The 18,783-nt window shown below is 38.3% G+C and overlaps 1 protein-coding gene across 3 annotated transcripts in view; it reads right to left on the minus strand.

Annotated features, from left to right (window-relative positions):
• Positions 1 to 10,244: 10,244 nt before the first annotated feature.
• CCDC50 (coiled-coil domain containing 50) overlaps positions 10,245 to 18,783 on the minus strand; it is a 73,129-nt gene continuing 64,590 nt past the window's right edge. For all 3 annotated transcript variants that reach the window (XM_073895588.1, XM_025876683.2, XM_073895585.1), the window contains 2 exons: positions 18,605 to 18,711; positions 10,245 to 16,551 (listed from right to left, as the gene is read on the minus strand). In XM_073895588.1, the coding sequence (XP_073751689.1) occupies positions 16,532 to 16,551; positions 18,605 to 18,711 (127 nt within the window). In that variant the 3' untranslated portion in view covers positions 10,245 to 16,531. The remainder of the gene's footprint in view (positions 16,552 to 18,604; positions 18,712 to 18,783) is intronic.

Genomic DNA, 18,783 nt, shown 5'->3' on the forward strand with positions numbered 1-18,783 from the left:
TGATTGAATATTTTCTATGAAAAAGGCACTATAAAATTTTGAAGTAGATTATATTATGATCCCCATTTTATAGATGGGGAAATTAACTTTCAGAGCCGATACATATTTTGGCCAAGCCCCACAGCTAGCAAGAGCATCAAAAACCTATTTCAAACCCAAATCTGATGCTCTTGAACCCCAGGGTGCAAGGCCGGAAAACAGTCCAAATTTACTATCTCAAAAGTATTCTTATTTTATCCTGGCAGCATTGGTTTCATTGCCAAGTCCTATGCCTAGAAATTGACAGAGATTCCTGGTTACCCAAGGATTACCTTGGAGAGCAGCATCACGAAACCGTTGTCCTTCCCAGATCTGTTTTCTTTGCTATTAAGGCAGGCCTCCGGGACAGTGCCTTCTTTCACATTCTGGGCCTCAGTACCTATGTAAATAACACTTCAGACAACCTAGGATCCCACGTCCTTGACCCCAAACTACAGTCTTCTTCCTTCGCATTCCACTTCAGTCATTTAGTCGTTGGGCTTAAGTCCTTTTCTGTATCTCAGACACCCTCCTTCTGACCAAAACAGCTCATCCTTTACCCTCCCTCATCTCCCGACCCTGGCACTCTGGCCCCCGTGACCTCTTGGAGAACCCTGCCCTCTTCCCACAGACTGTCACTTCCGTGCCCCGGGGCCTCATTCCAAGATCTCACGCTGCCTCACCTCAACCTCTCTCTTTCCTTTTGGCCCTTGGACGGTGCTGCACAGGCACGCCCACACATCAACGTGGATCACTTCTCACCAGCCCTGTCTTCTGCTTCCACACATAAGCTGCTGAGGCAGCTGCCACAAACCAAGTAGCCATGACGACCGACGCTGCCATAAATGTGTAGAACCCAGGCACAGCTGCCCGCTCAATCTCTGGTGCTCAGCGCTTCCCAGTCAGTCCCTCCATCTTGTCCCTCAGGCATTCTTCCAGACCCTCACATTTTCCATAAGCATCTAAATCCCACTCTCTGCTGCAGAATAGAACTTGCGTCTTATTTCACATGCCTCAAGCTTCCAACCTTGCCCCCTCATTCTCAGCACTGAGAATCAATCCCCTTCTAGGACACAAAGGAAAGAAACTATAGACACTCCATCCACTTCCCACCACCAGATCCAGGTCATCTGCCACACTCTCCTCCTGCCATCATATCACACGTGGCCATGCATGAATAGGTCACGTAGAAGAGGTCATTCTCCGGTGGGGTCTCCCCAGCCAGCCCCTCCTCTCTGTATGTTTGTTACACATACAGCATGTATATGATCCTGCGTCTCTGGCTCCCCTCTTGAACAGGAACTTTATTCTCTCATTGGTCAATTTCTCTCCATGTTCAAGCTCTTCTCTCTAGTTCATCATTTCCATCAGCGTTTGAACATGCTCAAAGATCCCTGAACCCCACATTCCCTTTAATATGACTACAATGACATGGAATTAAATCCTCTGTACAGAAAAGGGCTTGGAACAGAATGTGGTGAAAAGGGTTTGTAATTGTGTTTCGGTGGGTCTATGGATGATGCTTTAAATGACTTAGATTGTACTTATCAGTATTCTAAAAATTTCTTTAATTATCATCTATACTTTTATAGGTAAAGTGTTGTTTTTATAAAAGTGTGATTTTCCCTAACTGACACAGCGCATCGGTTTTTAATAGCCAGCAAGTCTAGTTGAAAAGTGCCCTGTCTCAGAGCCGGCAAAGTTTAGGCTGTCGTGCCAGCTCTGAGCGCCCTCTGCTGGCGAAAGGTGGTATAACATAAAGATAGGTGAGTTAAAAAAAAAAAAGCACTACTTCGTATTTATCAATCACCTTGCAGTTGATGTTTTCATTTCCGTTATTGTATAACGGCTGGTGAACACTTTACAGGTAGGACTCTCTCTGTCTCCATGTGAGCTGCATATAATAGTTGTGTGCTGTCTCGAACAGCAGGCGACTCCAGAGCGCTTTAAATACACCTCGTTAGAACTGACCGGTTTTGTTAAGTGTAAAATACACACCACAGTTCAAGAATTATAATGGGAAAACAGACTTCAAAACATCTAATTGATAATTATAGTGATTACTTGTTGAAACGATAATGTTTTGGATGTATTGGGTTAAATAAAAATATCTTTTGAAAATTAATTTCACCTCTTCATTTTTCACCTTTTTACATACGGTTATGAAAAAATTCTAAATTATGTATTTGGTTTGCATTGTGTTTCTACTTTATAACATGCCATAGATGCTTCATTCCAAAGTTAAAGTACCGTGCATACACATCAAAGTAGGTGGCTAAAAAACAGTTCAAGACTCACGAAATCATCTTGCATATATATTGGGGGCATAAAAAGACTTGGAAAGTAAAGGTGGGAGAAGAGTTTGCTGATTTTTTTTTTTTTAAATCAATTTTGGGTAGAGTTAGTGATGTGTTAAGTACCGGGAACGGCCAGTTCCCCTCCCGCAGACCGGACAGGGTGGGAAGTGTCCGTGCCTCATTTCAAGCATACTGAGGTGTCAGTTGCACCACTGAGTGAGCTTCCCTAGAGGTTGGCCATGGGGCCCAAGGAAGCAGAGAAAGAGGTCTGTGACCAGGAAAGCAACTGTGCTTTCAGACATTGTCAGAGTTAAGAACGCCTCTTTCCCCAGGCTAGGTGTGGACTAGTGTGTCACGACCACAGCTTCTCCAAGAAGGCCCATGGAGGGTGAAAGGGAGTTGGAGTTGGGCTTGTGACTGCTGGGAATTCAATATGAGTAAAGGGCCGTGAAGGGGGTGAAGGGAGAGGGGAGCACACACGCCATGTGACACACACTGCCCTTCTGAGTGGGCCCACTCTCCCCCACTCGCTGCCTTCACAAAAACTCCAAAAATTATGAGACCTCTTTCACAAATCTCTGAACATGAGATGTGTGGCATTCATTTGAAATATTCATTTCTGCAAACATAATCTATAAGCAACTGATAGGTCAAAAACACACCAACCATCAGGGAAATACGAATCAAAACCTCAATGAGATACCACCTCACATCAGTCAGAATGGCTAAAATTAACAAGTCAGGAAACAAGAGATGTTGGCGGGGATATGGAGAAAGGGGAACTCTCTTACACTGTTGGTGGGAATGCAAGCTGGTGCAGCCACTCTGGAAAACAGTGTGGAGGTTCCTGAAGAAGTTAAGAATAGAGCTACCCTATGACCCAGCAATTGCACTACTGGGTATTTACCCCAAAGATACAGATGTAGTGAAAAGAAGGGTCACATGCACCCCAATGTTTATAGTAGCAATGTCCACAACACCTAAATTGTGGAAGGAGCCAGGATGCCCTTCAACAGATAAATGGATAAAGAAGATGTGGTACATATACACAATGGAATATTACTCAGCCATCAGAAAGGATGAACACCCACCATTTGCACCAACATGGATGGAACTGGAGGGGATTATGCTAAGTGCAATGCAACTAATGAATCATTGAATACTACATCAAAAACTAATGATGTACTATATGTTGGCTAATTGAATATAATAAAACAAACAAACAAAAAAACACACCAACCAGGTGGCCTCTCTGATCGTTATGCTAGACTCTTCCTAACATTCATTAATTTGTTCATTAGATTTTGAGTAAGACTCTTGTTGAAATAACTTTCTAGGCCCCAAATGGAGCTGCGCCTGCCCTGGGCGCCATGTCAATAAGCCAAAAGGTAGACAACTTTCACGCCCCTGTAAATGCTCCACTTGATCCAAAATGCAGTATATCCACTCAGCCAATCCCCAAACACCAAGCCAACTACGCACTCTATACTCATTTCCTTGTTCCTTCTTACCACAAATATATCCTTTCCATTTATATTCATTCTTTTTTGTATTTCTGACCTTTCATCCATGATCATTTTCCTTTTGCCTGAAGAACACATACATATTTAGAGTGTGACTTCCCATACTTTTAGTTTGAAAAGTTTATTTCTCAGTCATTTAAAAAACTTTACTAGTGGACAGTTTTGAACAGGTATGTGTAGAGAGGACATTATAATATACCTGATTTACCCATTCCTAATGATTGATAGACAGCTGATCTTTTCTCACCTGGATCTCATTCACTTCCTACCCCCTGACATCATACCATTTCGTCAGTGTGTGTCTCTGAAACATAGGGGCTCCTACAATCTGATCCCAACATCATCACACCTAAAAAATCAACACTAAGTCCTCAATATCATCAAATATCCAGCCAGTGTGCACATCTTCCCCATCACCTTATGAACTCTATTTTCAGTTTATTTGTAATTAAATTATTGCTTGCATCTTATACTCCTCCGTCTCTGCAGTTTCCTCACAGATATATTTCATTTTGGAGAATTTTTGCTATTGTTTTATAAAGTTTCTCACAGTCTGATTTTGTAGACTACAACCTTATTTGCTATTTAAAATGTTCTTTAATGCCCTCTACTTCCTATAGTTTGGTAGATAAATCTAGAAACTTGGTAATTTTGTTGTATTATTACTTCCATTTAGAGGTATGTAATATCCAATTCTCTCTCCTTTTATGATACCAAATGTTGGTAATAATTACCTAAATCTATTAATTCTTTGAGGGTTGCAAAATGATCTCATTCTATCATTTTTTTGACTACTAGTTAAAATTTCTATCAAGGGAAATGTATTCTCACCAACTATTCATTTATTCATCAATAAGGTACAGATCATATATATATATAAACAAGCAGGATAAATGCCCAATTATTCCCCTTATTCACCAGTTTCAAAAATAATGAGTTGGCCCATAACATCTGCCATAGGTAAGTAGTAAAGGTTATTTTAAGAGGATAAAGATGCTTATAAAGACATGGATTTAAACATATTTGATATATTTTTATTCATTTCAGTTATTATCTTTATTGATGCACAACCTCCTATCTCTGGCTGGTTGGAGCATTGATATGACCCTAGTAGTCTTCGATAACTTCTTTGCTATCTGGTAATAAAGATATTCCAGTTTCATCTTGTAAATTTAAACTCATACCTAAAACTAGCCATATCTCTATGAAAGTCTGTTTTCTTTTGGTAGGAAATATTTCAAGACCACCATTTGAGTATGAAAAAATGTTCATTGCTACTAGGGTATCCACTCTTTTTTTTTTAAGATTTTATTTATTCATCTGAGACAAAGAGATAGAGAAAGAGAGAGAGAGAGCATGAGCAGGGAGAGAGGCAGAGGGAGAGGGAGAAGCAGGGTCCCCGCTGAGCCAGGAGCCCGATGTGGGGCTCGATCCCAGGACCCTGGGATCATGACCTGGGCCAAAGGCAGACACTCAACCATCTGAGCCACCCAGGCGCCCCTCCACTCTTTCTAGGTTTCTTGGCATTTTCAGTGAACAAATATGGTGGAAAATATTGTTAATAATATGTATGTGTGGGGGCGCCTGAGTGGCTCAGTCGGTTAGGCATCTGACTATTGATTTTGGCTTAGGTCATTATCTCAGATTCTCTCTAAAAAATGTGTATGTGTGTGTGTGTGTGCAAAGAGAGAGAGAGAAGAAGATATAAATTCATATATAGATAAAATCATTTGAAATAGTTCCCTCTGTGTGATTATGTACCAATTAGGTATAGTTAGTTAAGTTCATTGTTTCATTTTACTTTGACTTTTAAAGTTCCCTTTTAATGTATAAAATTTTGTTTTAAAATTATTTAAAGTATCTGGTTCTAACATCAGATCTACAAAATAAGGTATATGCCACCATGCCTGGGCTCTACATCTCTCCGCTACACATGTATTTCTCCTCCCTCTTTAGAGCTAACTTCAAAAATCCTGACATTCCATTTTACTTGTTATAAAAAATGCATACACAGTAGCATAATTTCCCCTCCCCTCCTTTTCCAACTACATGGTAGAAAACTTTAATGCTTTCTCTACATTGCTTTTCTCATTTGAAAATATATCCTGGAGATCAGCCTATGGCTGAGATTTCCCTCATTCCTTTTGCCGGCTAACTAGTACTCCATGATTCATTTATGAAAACAAAATGAAATAAATTTTTCAACATTGATCTAAAAAATGACTCAATTTGCTTTCTAAGAAATTTCCAAGAGTGATGTAAGTAAAGTGACTAAGTACACAGCTCCAAGCTTCCATTCCCCCACAGAAATATGAAAAAACACAAGCAGAAATCGTCAGAACCAACATTGTCAGAACTCTGGAACTTCAGAGTCATAGTATATATCATATAATCAAAGACTTACGGTAACCAAGTGAACACAGATTCACGAAAATTTAACTTAAAAACAGTAGAAAAGCATTCAGTGTTTTGCTTGCCTTTGCCCTATCCCCTCTCTGGCTGGGCAGCAGGCTTGAAGACAGCAGCCTGCCTTTCCACTGAGGGGACCGGTTCCAAAGGAAGCGCGGAGCAGGATTTACTTGCACATCTGTTCTAACCTGACTGGGGGATTAGCTGAAGGAGTGGTGCAAGGTGCTCATTTCTGTTTTCTCTAATTTGGAACTCACTGAGGACAGAAGAGCAGTAGGTATTATTTGAAAACACTGTAAAAGTGAATGGACAATTTGCAGACAGCTGAGACAAGACATTACAGTTGAGACATATAATAGACAGCTTACATCGTAGGAAGGAAACTTGGAGAAAGTTTCTTTGTGAAACAGAAACAAAAAAAATACCCATATTTATGGGGAAATTTAGAAAGCCATGCCCAAGTCCAAGGCAAAATGAATACTCAGAAAAGATTCTTCTTAAGCTTTGACCTCAGATGGACCTTAGGCTCAGTGGAAATCCAGCTAAGTGTTAAAGGAAGACTTCAGAAGAGAGCCAATCTGCAAAGACCTTAAAAGTGATTGTTTTCCTTACCTCTAGTGCTCAAGAAAATCTCCATCAAACACAAGATGAATAAATCCTAAGAAACAGAGACTGTAGAGACCACAAATGAAGGGAATACAATCTCTAAAAAAATAAAAATAAATAAAAGGAAAAGTCACTAGACAAATGACTAGTGAAGGTTGACCTTCAACAACGTTCAACAATCAAAATGTAAAATAAAAACAAAAACCCTGGGGAAAAGGAAGAACATGACCTCCAGAGTTACCATATTATTCAACTGTCCAGTTTTCACAAGACATACAAACTCACAAGAAACTATATGCTATCTACAAGAGACTCACTGTAAATATAATGGCATGAATAGGTTGAAAGTGAAAAGATGGGAAAAATGAGCTGAGTGGCTATGCTGATACCAGAAAAAATAGGCTTTAAGTGAAAAACTGCTACAAGAGACAAAGAAGGACATTACATAGGAGGGTCAATTTCATCAAGAAAACGTAACAACTATAAACACATGTGCACCAAACAGAGCCTCAAAATAAATACAGCAAACATTAACAGAATTGAAGGGGAAAATATATAGTTGGAGACTTCAAAACACCATTTTAATACAACACCTAGACAGGAGATCGATCAGGAAATAGTGCACTTGTACAACACTGTAAACCAATTAGACCTAACAAATATATAGAACACCCAATCCAACAACAACCAAATACCATTCTTCTCAAGTACACATGGAATGCTGTCCCAGAGAAACTATGTCAGACCATAAAACGGTCTACATAAATTTTAAAAGACTGAAATTGTACAAAGTATTTTCTCTGATTGCAAAGTAATAAAGCTGGAAATCAAGAGAATAAAACAAGAATATTTACAAATATGTGGAATTTAAGCAACACATCTTTAAACAACCAATGGGTCAAAACAAAAATCAAAAGGGAAATTAGAATATACTTAGGGAGAAAAGGAAAAAAAAACAGCAAAAAACACAACATAACAAAACTTAAGGGATGCAACAAAGGCAATACTCAGAGGGAATTTATAACTGTAAATGCACGTATTAAAAAGAAAGATCTCAAATCAATAACCTAACTTTACATCTTGTGGAGCTAGGGGAAAAAAAAACATTGAAAATTATTAGAAAGAAGAAAAAATAAAAGATTCAAATGGAGATGAATGAAATAGAGAACAGAGACAACAGAATCAACAAAACCAAAATTGGTTCTTGGCAATCTGCTGGGTGTGGAGGTAAGAGCAATGGCACAGTACAACCAAGAACGCATGGTCAGCAAAGGGTATCAACTTTCAGTTTAAGTTTGGGGGATCTAACATCCAGCCTGGTGACTATGGTTAATCATCCTGTATTGTATGCTTGAAATTTGCTAAGAGTAGCTCTCAAGCACTCTCACCACACACACACACACACACACACACACACACACACACACAAGCTAAGGATGAGGGAGTTGATGGCTGTTAGTTTCACTGTGCTAATCATTTCACAATGTATACACACATCAGAACATCACACTGTACACAACAGTTTTATCAAAAATTAAAAAAAAAATTTTAGAAGAACCCATGATCAGATAGGAGGCCTTTCAGCCAAGTGTTTAGGAAGTCTGACTTTCCAGGCCCTCAGTACTGTATGAGGCTACTCGTTCTGGGGCATCTTAAAGGAACCTAGCAGCCTTTGATAGCAGGAATTCTAGAATGTTAGACTTGAAGGAGTATTTAGAGATCACCAACCCTGCTGCAAGGTGCTTATTACTGTATGTAAAAGAACTGAGTTAGAGATGATAAGTGGTGTCCCAAGGTCCTGAAGCAAGTTCAAAGCCAGGACTAGCACCCAGGTCTCCTTATTCCTGTTGATGTATTTAATACACTATGTTGCAGCCTTCGTGTCTTTAAGCAGGTAACCCGGATATAATGGGGAGCCAAATCCCTACCCCTACCCTGTGACTTGTAGTAATCCAAAGACTTCTATAAAGACTTCACCCAATTTCCAAGGTGTAGGAGGTGAACGTTCTCCTGGCCACCTGTGTTTTAAGAAGGGGCTAGACTAGGGGCACCTGGGTGGCTCAGTTGGTTAAGCAACTGCCTTCAGCTCAGGTCATGATCCCAGGGTCTTGGGATAGAGCCCCGCATCGAGCTCCCTGCTCAGCGGGAAGCCTGCTTCTCCCTCTCACCCTCCCCCTGCTTGTGTTCCCTCTCTTGCTGTGTCGCTGTCAAATAAATAAATAAAATCTTAAAAAAAAAAAAGAAGGGGCTTTCTAGTGTGCCAAGCTCTCCACACATGGCCACAGTTTAACATCAAACTCAGCCACATTACACAAAATCCACCCAATCATACTGGGTACCTCCTACTGCAGATCAAAAGGAGCTACTTTAATTGCATATTTAATTTATTTTAATTGGCCTGTAGATATGTCTACTTCTTTCACGGTCAACTTTTATCCAGTAATTCTTTAGAAAAGGAAGGTTGAAATCAATATACTTTCTTCAACACTGCACGTCACTGGTGTGCCTTATGCATCTGGTAGTGATATCAGTAGAGATATATTACAGAGATCGTTTAGATTTCCTATTATATTTGCCAGAGAAGAAATTAAGGCCTAGAGAATGTGCTCCAGGGAAGCTAGTTATCTCTTTAAAAATTTAGTAGTCATGAAAAATAGGATATTTTCAAGATACCTTCTAATTTCTGCAGCATCGGTTTCCGTATTGCGGCTAATCAATCAAAAAAAGAAGAAACAAACTTGTAAAGATAAAAAGTTAGGGGCACCTACGTGGCTCAGTTGGTTAAACAACTACCTTCAGCTCAGGTCATAATCCCAGGGTCCTGAGATCCAGCCCCATCGGGCTCAGCAGGGAGCCTGCTTCCCCCTCTGCCTGCCACTCTCTCTGCTTGTGCTCTCTGACAAATAAATAAAATCTTAAAAAAAAAAAGATAAAAAGTTAAGTGGTAGTTGTACTAATATCTATTTTCTCAAAATCTAGAGTACGAGGTATAGTGCATACTTGAGTTGTTGCACTCATGGAGTCTTTTGTCATTCGGATTATTCTGTGAATATCCACTTACCTATTTTTTCACCCACATACATCAAACTAAGTCACCAACCACCACACACAAAACAAAGCCACTTCTCTAAGCAACTTCAGACTTAGGGATATTTGTTGAGGACTTCAATGTACTAGGTATCGGCATCCGATCTGAGAGTATTTGTTGACAATTTCAAGTACTAGATATCATCATCAGTGCTCTACATGGTTACAGAATGTGGATGCAACTGGAGTAAGAGAAAATTCTGTTTTTAAACAAATATATATATTAGAGTTACTTCATAAAGAAAAAAACACTCCTCCCAGAACTTCCCAAATCCTTGGATGCAGTAAAGAAAACATGAGACCATTGTAAGAAATGGATGACTTTATTAAGAGAGAAGGACAAGACTGGTTTTTGCCTCAAACCATCCAGGAAAACAAGCACACAGACATATACATACTTTGGTTTAAAAATTATTCATAATATTAATGTTAAACCTGATATTTAAAGAATCAAATGGGACATGAGTATAGAAAACAAACCATAAAAACGTAAGCTTGCATAGATGAACTATGTAGATGTAGAACTGGCATTTAAGGGAGGCAGGAGCACTGGAGAGTGCTGACTGACAAGACCACCTCAACCTCCCAAGACACACGGAAGTCACCAGCACCATGTTTCTCGTGTTCCTCAATGAGGTCATGAACAGGAACGACTTGTGCTGTGAAGGTGAATGGAAATAGACGGTTTCCGTCAGCCTAGTCCAGATGGGTGTGTACATACCCACCAGTACTCAACACCAGTCACCTTTAAGGCATCCAGAGAGTGTCCCTCACAGTTTCATCTAATCTCTAAACAGGCATGTGGTTTGAGGTGGCCTCTTTGTTTTCTGTCCTCAGACAGACAACTGGATTCCATTAAGGTTCTGTTCAGTCCCATGAAGTAGCTATTTCAAAGCTGCCTTTCCTTCTGGGGCTTGGCTACAAGTTGATGAGCACTTGGGTTAACATCTCACTCATTTTTTAAACATATCCACATTTCAGATGCCAAAGGGCTTCTTACCAAAGAATCCGAAACTGCCTGGACACTATGCAATTTTTCTCAGGAAAGCACTTTTCTGAATTATAAGACAAATGACAGCACCACCTCTCCTTTCCTGAGCAACTTGGTTTATATGTGCATACTCCTGTACTTTATAATCCAGCACCTTTTCAAAATATAATGTTGTTCCAGGATGGATTCTTTTTAAGGAAAACCCTATTATAGAGAATTCTCATTGTGGAACACCTATATGCTATCTTCCCACTGTATCTCCTCATTATTTATAATACTTCATGAAACAAATACTGGGCTGCCTTTAAGAGGCAGGTGAAAAATATAGCTACTTCTGAAAAAGGGCATTTGGCTTTCAGTTTATAGCAAGAGCTAAAGTTATAGCCTACAGTGATTTCAGGGGTTAATTCAATCAGAAATAAAACAATTCTGACATCAAAAACCCTCTTACTAAATTTAATAGCTAGAAACTATTTTAGCAATTATGGTATGAAATTCAGTGCAACAAAAATATAGCCTAAGTATGCAATGTGTCATGGTATATTCTCTTAGCTTTTTACTGCTTAGTCCTTGCTCTTTTGTGAAGGACATGTCCCTCAAAAACCCTGTCTTTCAATTCTCCTGTTCTTTCTATATGAACCTCAGCAATGAATAATGGGGCACTAACTAAGATGCATAATTAATTCTGTCCTCATCTGAAATGCTGACAGTGCCGGCTCACTGTGCTATCACAAGTTATTCAAAAGGAGAAACCCATCCTCTAGTTTGCCAAGAATAAACAATAGCATATAAAATGCATTAGGAACATGTTCCTAGGCAGTATTGACAAATACAGAAGGGAAGAAGATGGTTTCCAGCACTAGATATTTCCAACAAATCAACATGATTACTTAGATGATTCTGTCAATTTATGGCATCAAACACAACCTTACAAAAACACTCTGGTGTTTTCCTTACCACAGCAGAAGTTTTCCTGGTTAATTTTCTTCTAAAAGTAATAAAATAGAAACACTCTTCACATCTAAGGAGCTCCCATTTCAAGTAAATGTCTCTGTTTTGTTCGGTTCTCTTTTTTTTTTTTTTTGTCAATGGTATGCATTTAAAAACACAAGAGTGTTGGTGAAATCCTCACAAAACAATAATAATTGACTTTGCTACACAATACAGCCTTTGGAAGTATCTTCTACATAGTCACTTTGAACAGAAAGACAGTCAACTCTCAATTATTCAGGAAGTGATAACCTGGACAGTCTGGCGAGGGAATTCTCACTCTCCTTCCGCCAGCCTGTTTTGGTCATGCCACTGCTTGTTCACAGATTGAGAGGCAACTCAATGAAATGATGTATCTTATCAGTGTACAGGTCACCCATAGCTCAGTGGGAGGAAATCCAGAGTTTCTGATGGCAAGGATGTTTGTGGAGATCACCCGTGAATTGTGTATCTCAATGGAGAGTTGACGGTCATTCACATATAGGAAGTACAGTACACTGACCTTGGTCAGAATCAAACTAATTTAAGGCAATACTGCTCCTCGAGACACTGCTGGCACAAAGTGCAAGCCTCATCAGAAAACTGACTCTGTAAGAAGTAAAATTTTCCCAGTTTACCCCTTCCTTTTTGACTTCTCTGGAAGAAAATTGCAGCATTTCTCACAACAATGAAATGTCAGGAGCAACAACAGCCTTGACTCTTCCCTTTAATAATCCTAAGTATCATCAGAGATAAATGAGATTCTCTGACCAGGAATCTGGATGACACTGTGCCCCATGCAGCATTATCAGAACAGTCTCCAGTTCGCTCCTCCCTGACCACATTCCCTGTTATAAGCTAAAGGAGAAAAACAGGATTCTATCAACAGTTAAGATAAGCAGTTATGGCTTTAAGACTCACAGGCACCACCAGATATGAGGAGAAAATGGGACCACTTTATCTAGTCGCTTCTCTGACTACGAGTAGTAAGTAAGGGACCAAGTACTTTAAAAATCTGTTTTTTCCTTTCGGCTGAAAGAACAAGTTTTGGTTATTTTATGACTGTTTCTAAAAAGCCTGCATTATGAGAATAATGGCACACTACCTGCAGTGAAATCTACCTGAACGGTGTTCCCTTTCACACAAATACTGTTTTCCCAAAAGGGAAAAAAGCCTTTCAGTGCAAGTTCTATTCTGTTCTCAGTCCCTCGGAAAGCTGATTACACCGGGGTCTCACTCCCTTTATTTAGAGGGAAGCTTTTACATCCAGTCACCAGTTACCTTTCAAGAAAACCATCACTGAATAAATGAGTAATTCTGATATTCCCCAAAGTGATTTTTATACAAAGGCAACACCCATTACAAAATCAAGGCCCTAAAATGTTAACCACTGATGTGGTAAACTGAGTGCACCATATTATATAGCAGGTGTTTCCAAAGAACAATTTGGCACAAGACAAAAATTAGAGAATATCTGACAGTATTGAAGAAAATAATTATCCATTAAAAGTTAATTACATTTATACTGAAAAGTCCTGACATCGATGGAATGTGTGGACAGAGTCAGCAATGACTTTATTCACCATCCAGTTCGGCTGCAGACCATAGCAGAAAAGAAAAGGGGAAAACGGGTCCGGTTCACAATTTTCTAGAGTGAGTTCAGTGGAACACAAGGCCCGAGGTCACACACCTTGGAATATGTTGATCGAGATCCAAGTGGCCGCTGCAAATCTGAAAAGATTTTCCTCCTGGGAAACATCTATCCATATCTTTCTTTTCTAATTTAGATGTTTCTCTATGATCAAAAACCTAAGTCTTTTTTGAAGTTCGTTAGTCTGTTGCTGGTTGTTGTAAAGTCACTCAAGAAAAAGTAATTCAAAGGTATGCAAAGTCACTTTCTAAAAATCTCAATGTTCTTTCAAAGCATATGTAGCAACTGTCCAGTCTCCTGCAAAATAATTATGTCTAACCATGGTTTCACAGCACAAATTTTTTTCAACTCAGAACATTTAATCTGACCCTTGTCGGACCTTGCTTCCAAGCAATGAATTACAAAAAGTCAGGTTGGGGGAAGAGGGTGTACACATCCAGAAGCCTTATGATAAGGCTCAAAACATACTGTGCTCATTCAGCAATACTAGTGTTAAATGGGGCCTCCAGAGAAAAGAAGTACAGAAAGATTGCCAAGGCCAGAGTATTAGTTTGCGTCACAACATTAAAGCATAATACACTGTGGGCCTAAAAATTAAATTGTGTGTGGTCCAGTGGTAGAAAGAGGAACAAAACATTTCCACATTTATAGAAATATAACCAAGTGAAAAGCAGAGAACACAGTGAAGAATGTTTGGCAGTTCCTTTTAATATAGTTGTTAGTTACTTCTATAGTCTTAAAGATAATAATTATAATATTTGAATGAGAATAAGAGGATTTAACTAAGAAGACAAGAATTACTCTGGATACTCTTTAAAAAGTGTTCGCTTTACAAAAAAATAAAAATATTTTAAAATTCTAATTTTTTAAAAACCTAAAAAAAAAAAAGTAACAAATTTTCAATACAGATGTTGAATTGGGTGTCACGGGGAACTATATCACCTCTGGCCGCTCACTAAGACAGCTGAAACACTAACATCCAAGGCTTAAATGTTAAGTGGCCTCACATTTTTTTGAATGAAAATATCTCCAGATAGCATTTTACAGTAATAAATATGATTGGATAAAGTACATGAGAAGCAAGACAAGTGCAGAATTTTTAAAGTAAATCTGATCACTGCATGAGATAGAAAAATAAACATGTATGAAATAAAAATACGGCAAATGATGTTGCCTATCAAAATAAAAATACATTGTGTTTTCTTTAAAGTTACCACAGAAAAACTTTTTAAAACATGAAGCAAAATCACAGGGCAGACAAAGAAAAACATAGCATTACTAGAAGTCAACAAGGCCTAAGTTTTGGATACTGAAAGCACCCTCTAGAATGTGACTAAGGCTAGGACCTCCATCTCACCAGCCCTTGCCTATTTAACTCTCCTTCATTCATTTCATCAGGGTCATTCAAAGTCCTGTTTGTTTTTCTCTTTCCCCATTTCTTGAAAATGACATCTTTTAGGGTTTCTTTCTAGATTATCATTTCCCTAAAACTTGACTCTTAGCTACCTTTTACCCAAGTTTCTACAATCCAAAAACGTTATGAACTAAAGATCTTTCTCAAAATCAAAGGTCCCAAATCCACTCCGAGAAACTATCCCAAATAGCTTCCTGAATATTGCCTGACTTGAAAGACTATCCGGAAAGATAAGGCAAACAACAGGCAGTTCCCAGTGGGAAAAAATGGATTAACAACCTTTCCCCTGTCATCTGTGTATTTCTTTCCTAAAACAAACACTACACTGGAATGTCAAAAACATCAGATTTATACAATGAAAAATAATGGAAAGTCAAGCCGAAGAAAAATTTTTATATATGTGTAGCGTGACTGCCATTTATGTTAACTAACAAGTATGGGAAAATAAGTATTTCCACAAAGTTAAGGGCTGGACAAAGACTAGATTTCTCAAAGAGGGCTTTAAAGGTCCTGTACAAAGGAATCCAATGCCATGTATCACTAACGAATATGTAGAGCCAAATACCTGGGTAAAGAACCATTTTATCTACTTCAACTTCACGTTGAATTAATCTGATTACTGACAGATAAAATATTTTTTGAGTGGCTGCCAACAAATACCACTGTTTTTTAAGTAAGAGGAAAACTTATCCATCTATGCCCAGAGAGAATGCTGGCATTATCACTTATATAAACATCCTTCCGATTCCACTTCCCTGGGCTCTATATGTAAATGTAAAAGAAGAGAAGGGGTGCAAAGTTTTTCACTTTTTCACTTTCAGTTGACTTTGCACAGACCTGAGTTAATAGTTCATAGAATTAAACTTTTGCCAATAAATACTAATAAATAGCCCAGTGCCCAGAGGACTCCGAAAGACTTGTTATTCAGCAGAAGTAGAGAAACTGTCAGAGAATGACATCTGGGCCAATTCGCCTAGGAGAGCTTATAAGGATATGCAAAACTGCTACAGTCCTGCTGGTCAAAATAACATGCTCCAACTGTTCCAGGTTTTGTTTGTTTGTTTTAATACTTTATGGTTGTGAATTTTTTTATTTTCCTGAAGAATACAAAAAGCAAAAGATTCTTCAATATACCATACACTAATGCACAAAAAAAAGCTGTTTCTTATATTCTTTTATTCTGTATTGCATCCAAACATTGTTTTACTCTGATCATAATCTCCACAAAATTCTAACTGCTAAATAAAGCCTAGTCTCTAGACACTAGTACTCCACACCTAACAAAAATGACATTTTACAGAGCTTTTAGATACTATATCCCAGGAAGCATATGCAGCAGAGAAGTGGCCAATATTCAGAAGCTAGATTTTCTTGTACTGCCCAAGTGATCAGGAATAACCAAAAACGTTTTAAATGAATTAAAATTATTTACGGCCAGAAGAACACTTGAAGATAAATCCCAGGAATACAAACACAGGAGGGAAAAAAATGAGTGGGGAACGCATTCTGTATCATCCAGTAATGATTGCTACAGTGAGTCCGTTCTCAAGGCAGATTCCTAGGGTTTTACTGCTTATGATGGAAACCTTGGAAAGGAGAAAATAAGAAACACCATTAAGGAAAAACCTCAGAAATGCTCTTTCTCCTTGCTCAGGCAAAATAATTTATCTTTATTTCTATGCATGTTTTCTTAGTTCTTGATTGTAAAATATTTACATAGTCACTGTGTTATTTTAGTATTATATATCAAATGTATGTCAAAGACAAAAAGGCCTCCCCTAAAAAGTAGTGCATTCATTTGAGGGAAAAAAAATCATGAGCTACTTCCAGTTAAGCCAGCCCATGATGGAAAGTCTACCAACTGATGGAAATTACAGTGTATGGGGTTGTTCTGGTAATGTCCAACTAATTCCACCTTTTACATAATGTCTTTTGTCGGATCAACACTGGATGAATGTCTAAATGGAGAGGGTTGGGGTGAGGAGAGCTATCTAAAAAAACATAAATGCTTGGCAACCTCCCTCCCCTGGAAATTCTCATTTAGTCAGTCTGGAGTAGCACCTGTACATTGATATTTTGTAATGACCACTGGGGGGGGGGAAATTAAGTTTGGGAAGATTTGGAAAAGGATAATAAAAACATGACCTAAGAAATCTTCAAAAGCTGTAACAAACAAGACATCAATTTACAGTACCTAATATTTGTAAAGTCTATTGCAATGTGCTTTCATGTATTTAATTTACACGATCCTGACAACACTGACACTACTAAAATCACTTCCACTTTTAGATGAAAAAATTAATTACCACCTTTTCATTATTTCATTTATTGAGTATCATAAAAATACACATAAGTGAATTAGTGTACACTTGGAAGAACAGCTACATGCAACTGCTGAGGGGACAGCAGGCTGACTGCAGACAGAGCAGAAGCTGACAACCTACAATCTCCCCACCCCCCTCCTGAGTGGGACCTGTGTGACAGTCCTCCAGGAATCTCCTCATCTTAATGTTAATGCCTCGCTAGAGGGGAAAAACAACCTTAACTTGACCATGGCAAGGCCTCCGGTACCTTGTAGGTCCTCCTTAGCGGATGAAAGTTCTCTGGAAACCTCCCTTTCCCTTACCTCCCCCAACCCCATAGTATATAATCAGTCACCCCTCACCACCCGATGCAGCAGCTCTTTCTGCCCACGGGTCCTGACCCCCTGCTTTAATATACCACTGTTTTGCACCAAAGATGTCTTCTTAGTCATCGGCTCCGGACTCCACCTCACTGAACCTCACCTATCTATTCCTTTCATTTTAAAGATTTGGTACATATAACATAAAAAATTAAATTAAATTAAATTAAATAATAAAATAATAAAATAAAATAATAAATAAAATAATAAAATAAAATAATAAAAATAAAAAAATAAAATAAGTAAAAAAATAAAATAAAATAAAATAAAATGAAATACAATACAATACAATACAATACAATACAAAAGATCTGGTCCAACTTAGACCTCATATTCTTTCCTCATCTCCTTTGCCCTGATTTTCTTTCGTGTGATAAAAGTTTTGTGTGAATTGTACACGTATGTGTGTACTTTATTTTTTATTTTTTAATTTTTTTTAACTTTTATCTAAATTCCAGTTAGTTAACATAGTGTAATATTAGTTTCAGGTGTACAGTATAGTGATTCAACACTCCTCTACATAGCACCTGGAGCTCATCACAGTGCCCTCCTTAATCCCAATCACCTATTTCACCCTTGCCCCTCCTTTCTGATAACCACCACGTTGTTCTCTATAGTGAAGAGTCTGTTTTCTTGGTTTGACTCTCTTTTTTTCTTTTCCCTTTGTTCCTTTGTTTTGTTTAGAGTCACCCTTTAACAAGCTGATGAAAGCTACAAATTCTCCCTGGAGGAAAATGCACATACATACACAATCTTGCATTCAGGTTAAGGTGTTTTGTTTTCTGTTTTATCTTTTTTTTTTAACAAATGAAGAATACCGTAATAATAATCTTCCAAAAGGAAGGATAACTTATTTTGCCACTCTAGCAATCTATAAGACATCATCTGATATTTCCAACATAGCATGAGGATTATTAAAAAAAAATCCTAAGCTTGATCATATATATTTTTCTTACCTTTATGAGAGGATTCTGATTTTGAGAAATGACGTGTGGAATTATGCTGGTTTGTAAAATGAGTGTAATCCAAATCTTCAGCCTCTGTCATGGTAGGTGGTGGTGGCCTGAAGGGAAGTCAGAATTTAAAGAGATATTCTAATAAGTGGTGACCACAACTCCACCTCTCATTGGAATAC

Source organism: Callorhinus ursinus, unplaced genomic scaffold (genome assembly GCF_003265705.2).
Source record: "Callorhinus ursinus isolate GAN/ISIS: 27379988/994484 unplaced genomic scaffold, GSC_fseal_2.0 scaffold1, whole genome shotgun sequence".
NCBI classification, from domain to species: domain Eukaryota; kingdom Metazoa; phylum Chordata; class Mammalia; order Carnivora; family Otariidae; genus Callorhinus; species Callorhinus ursinus.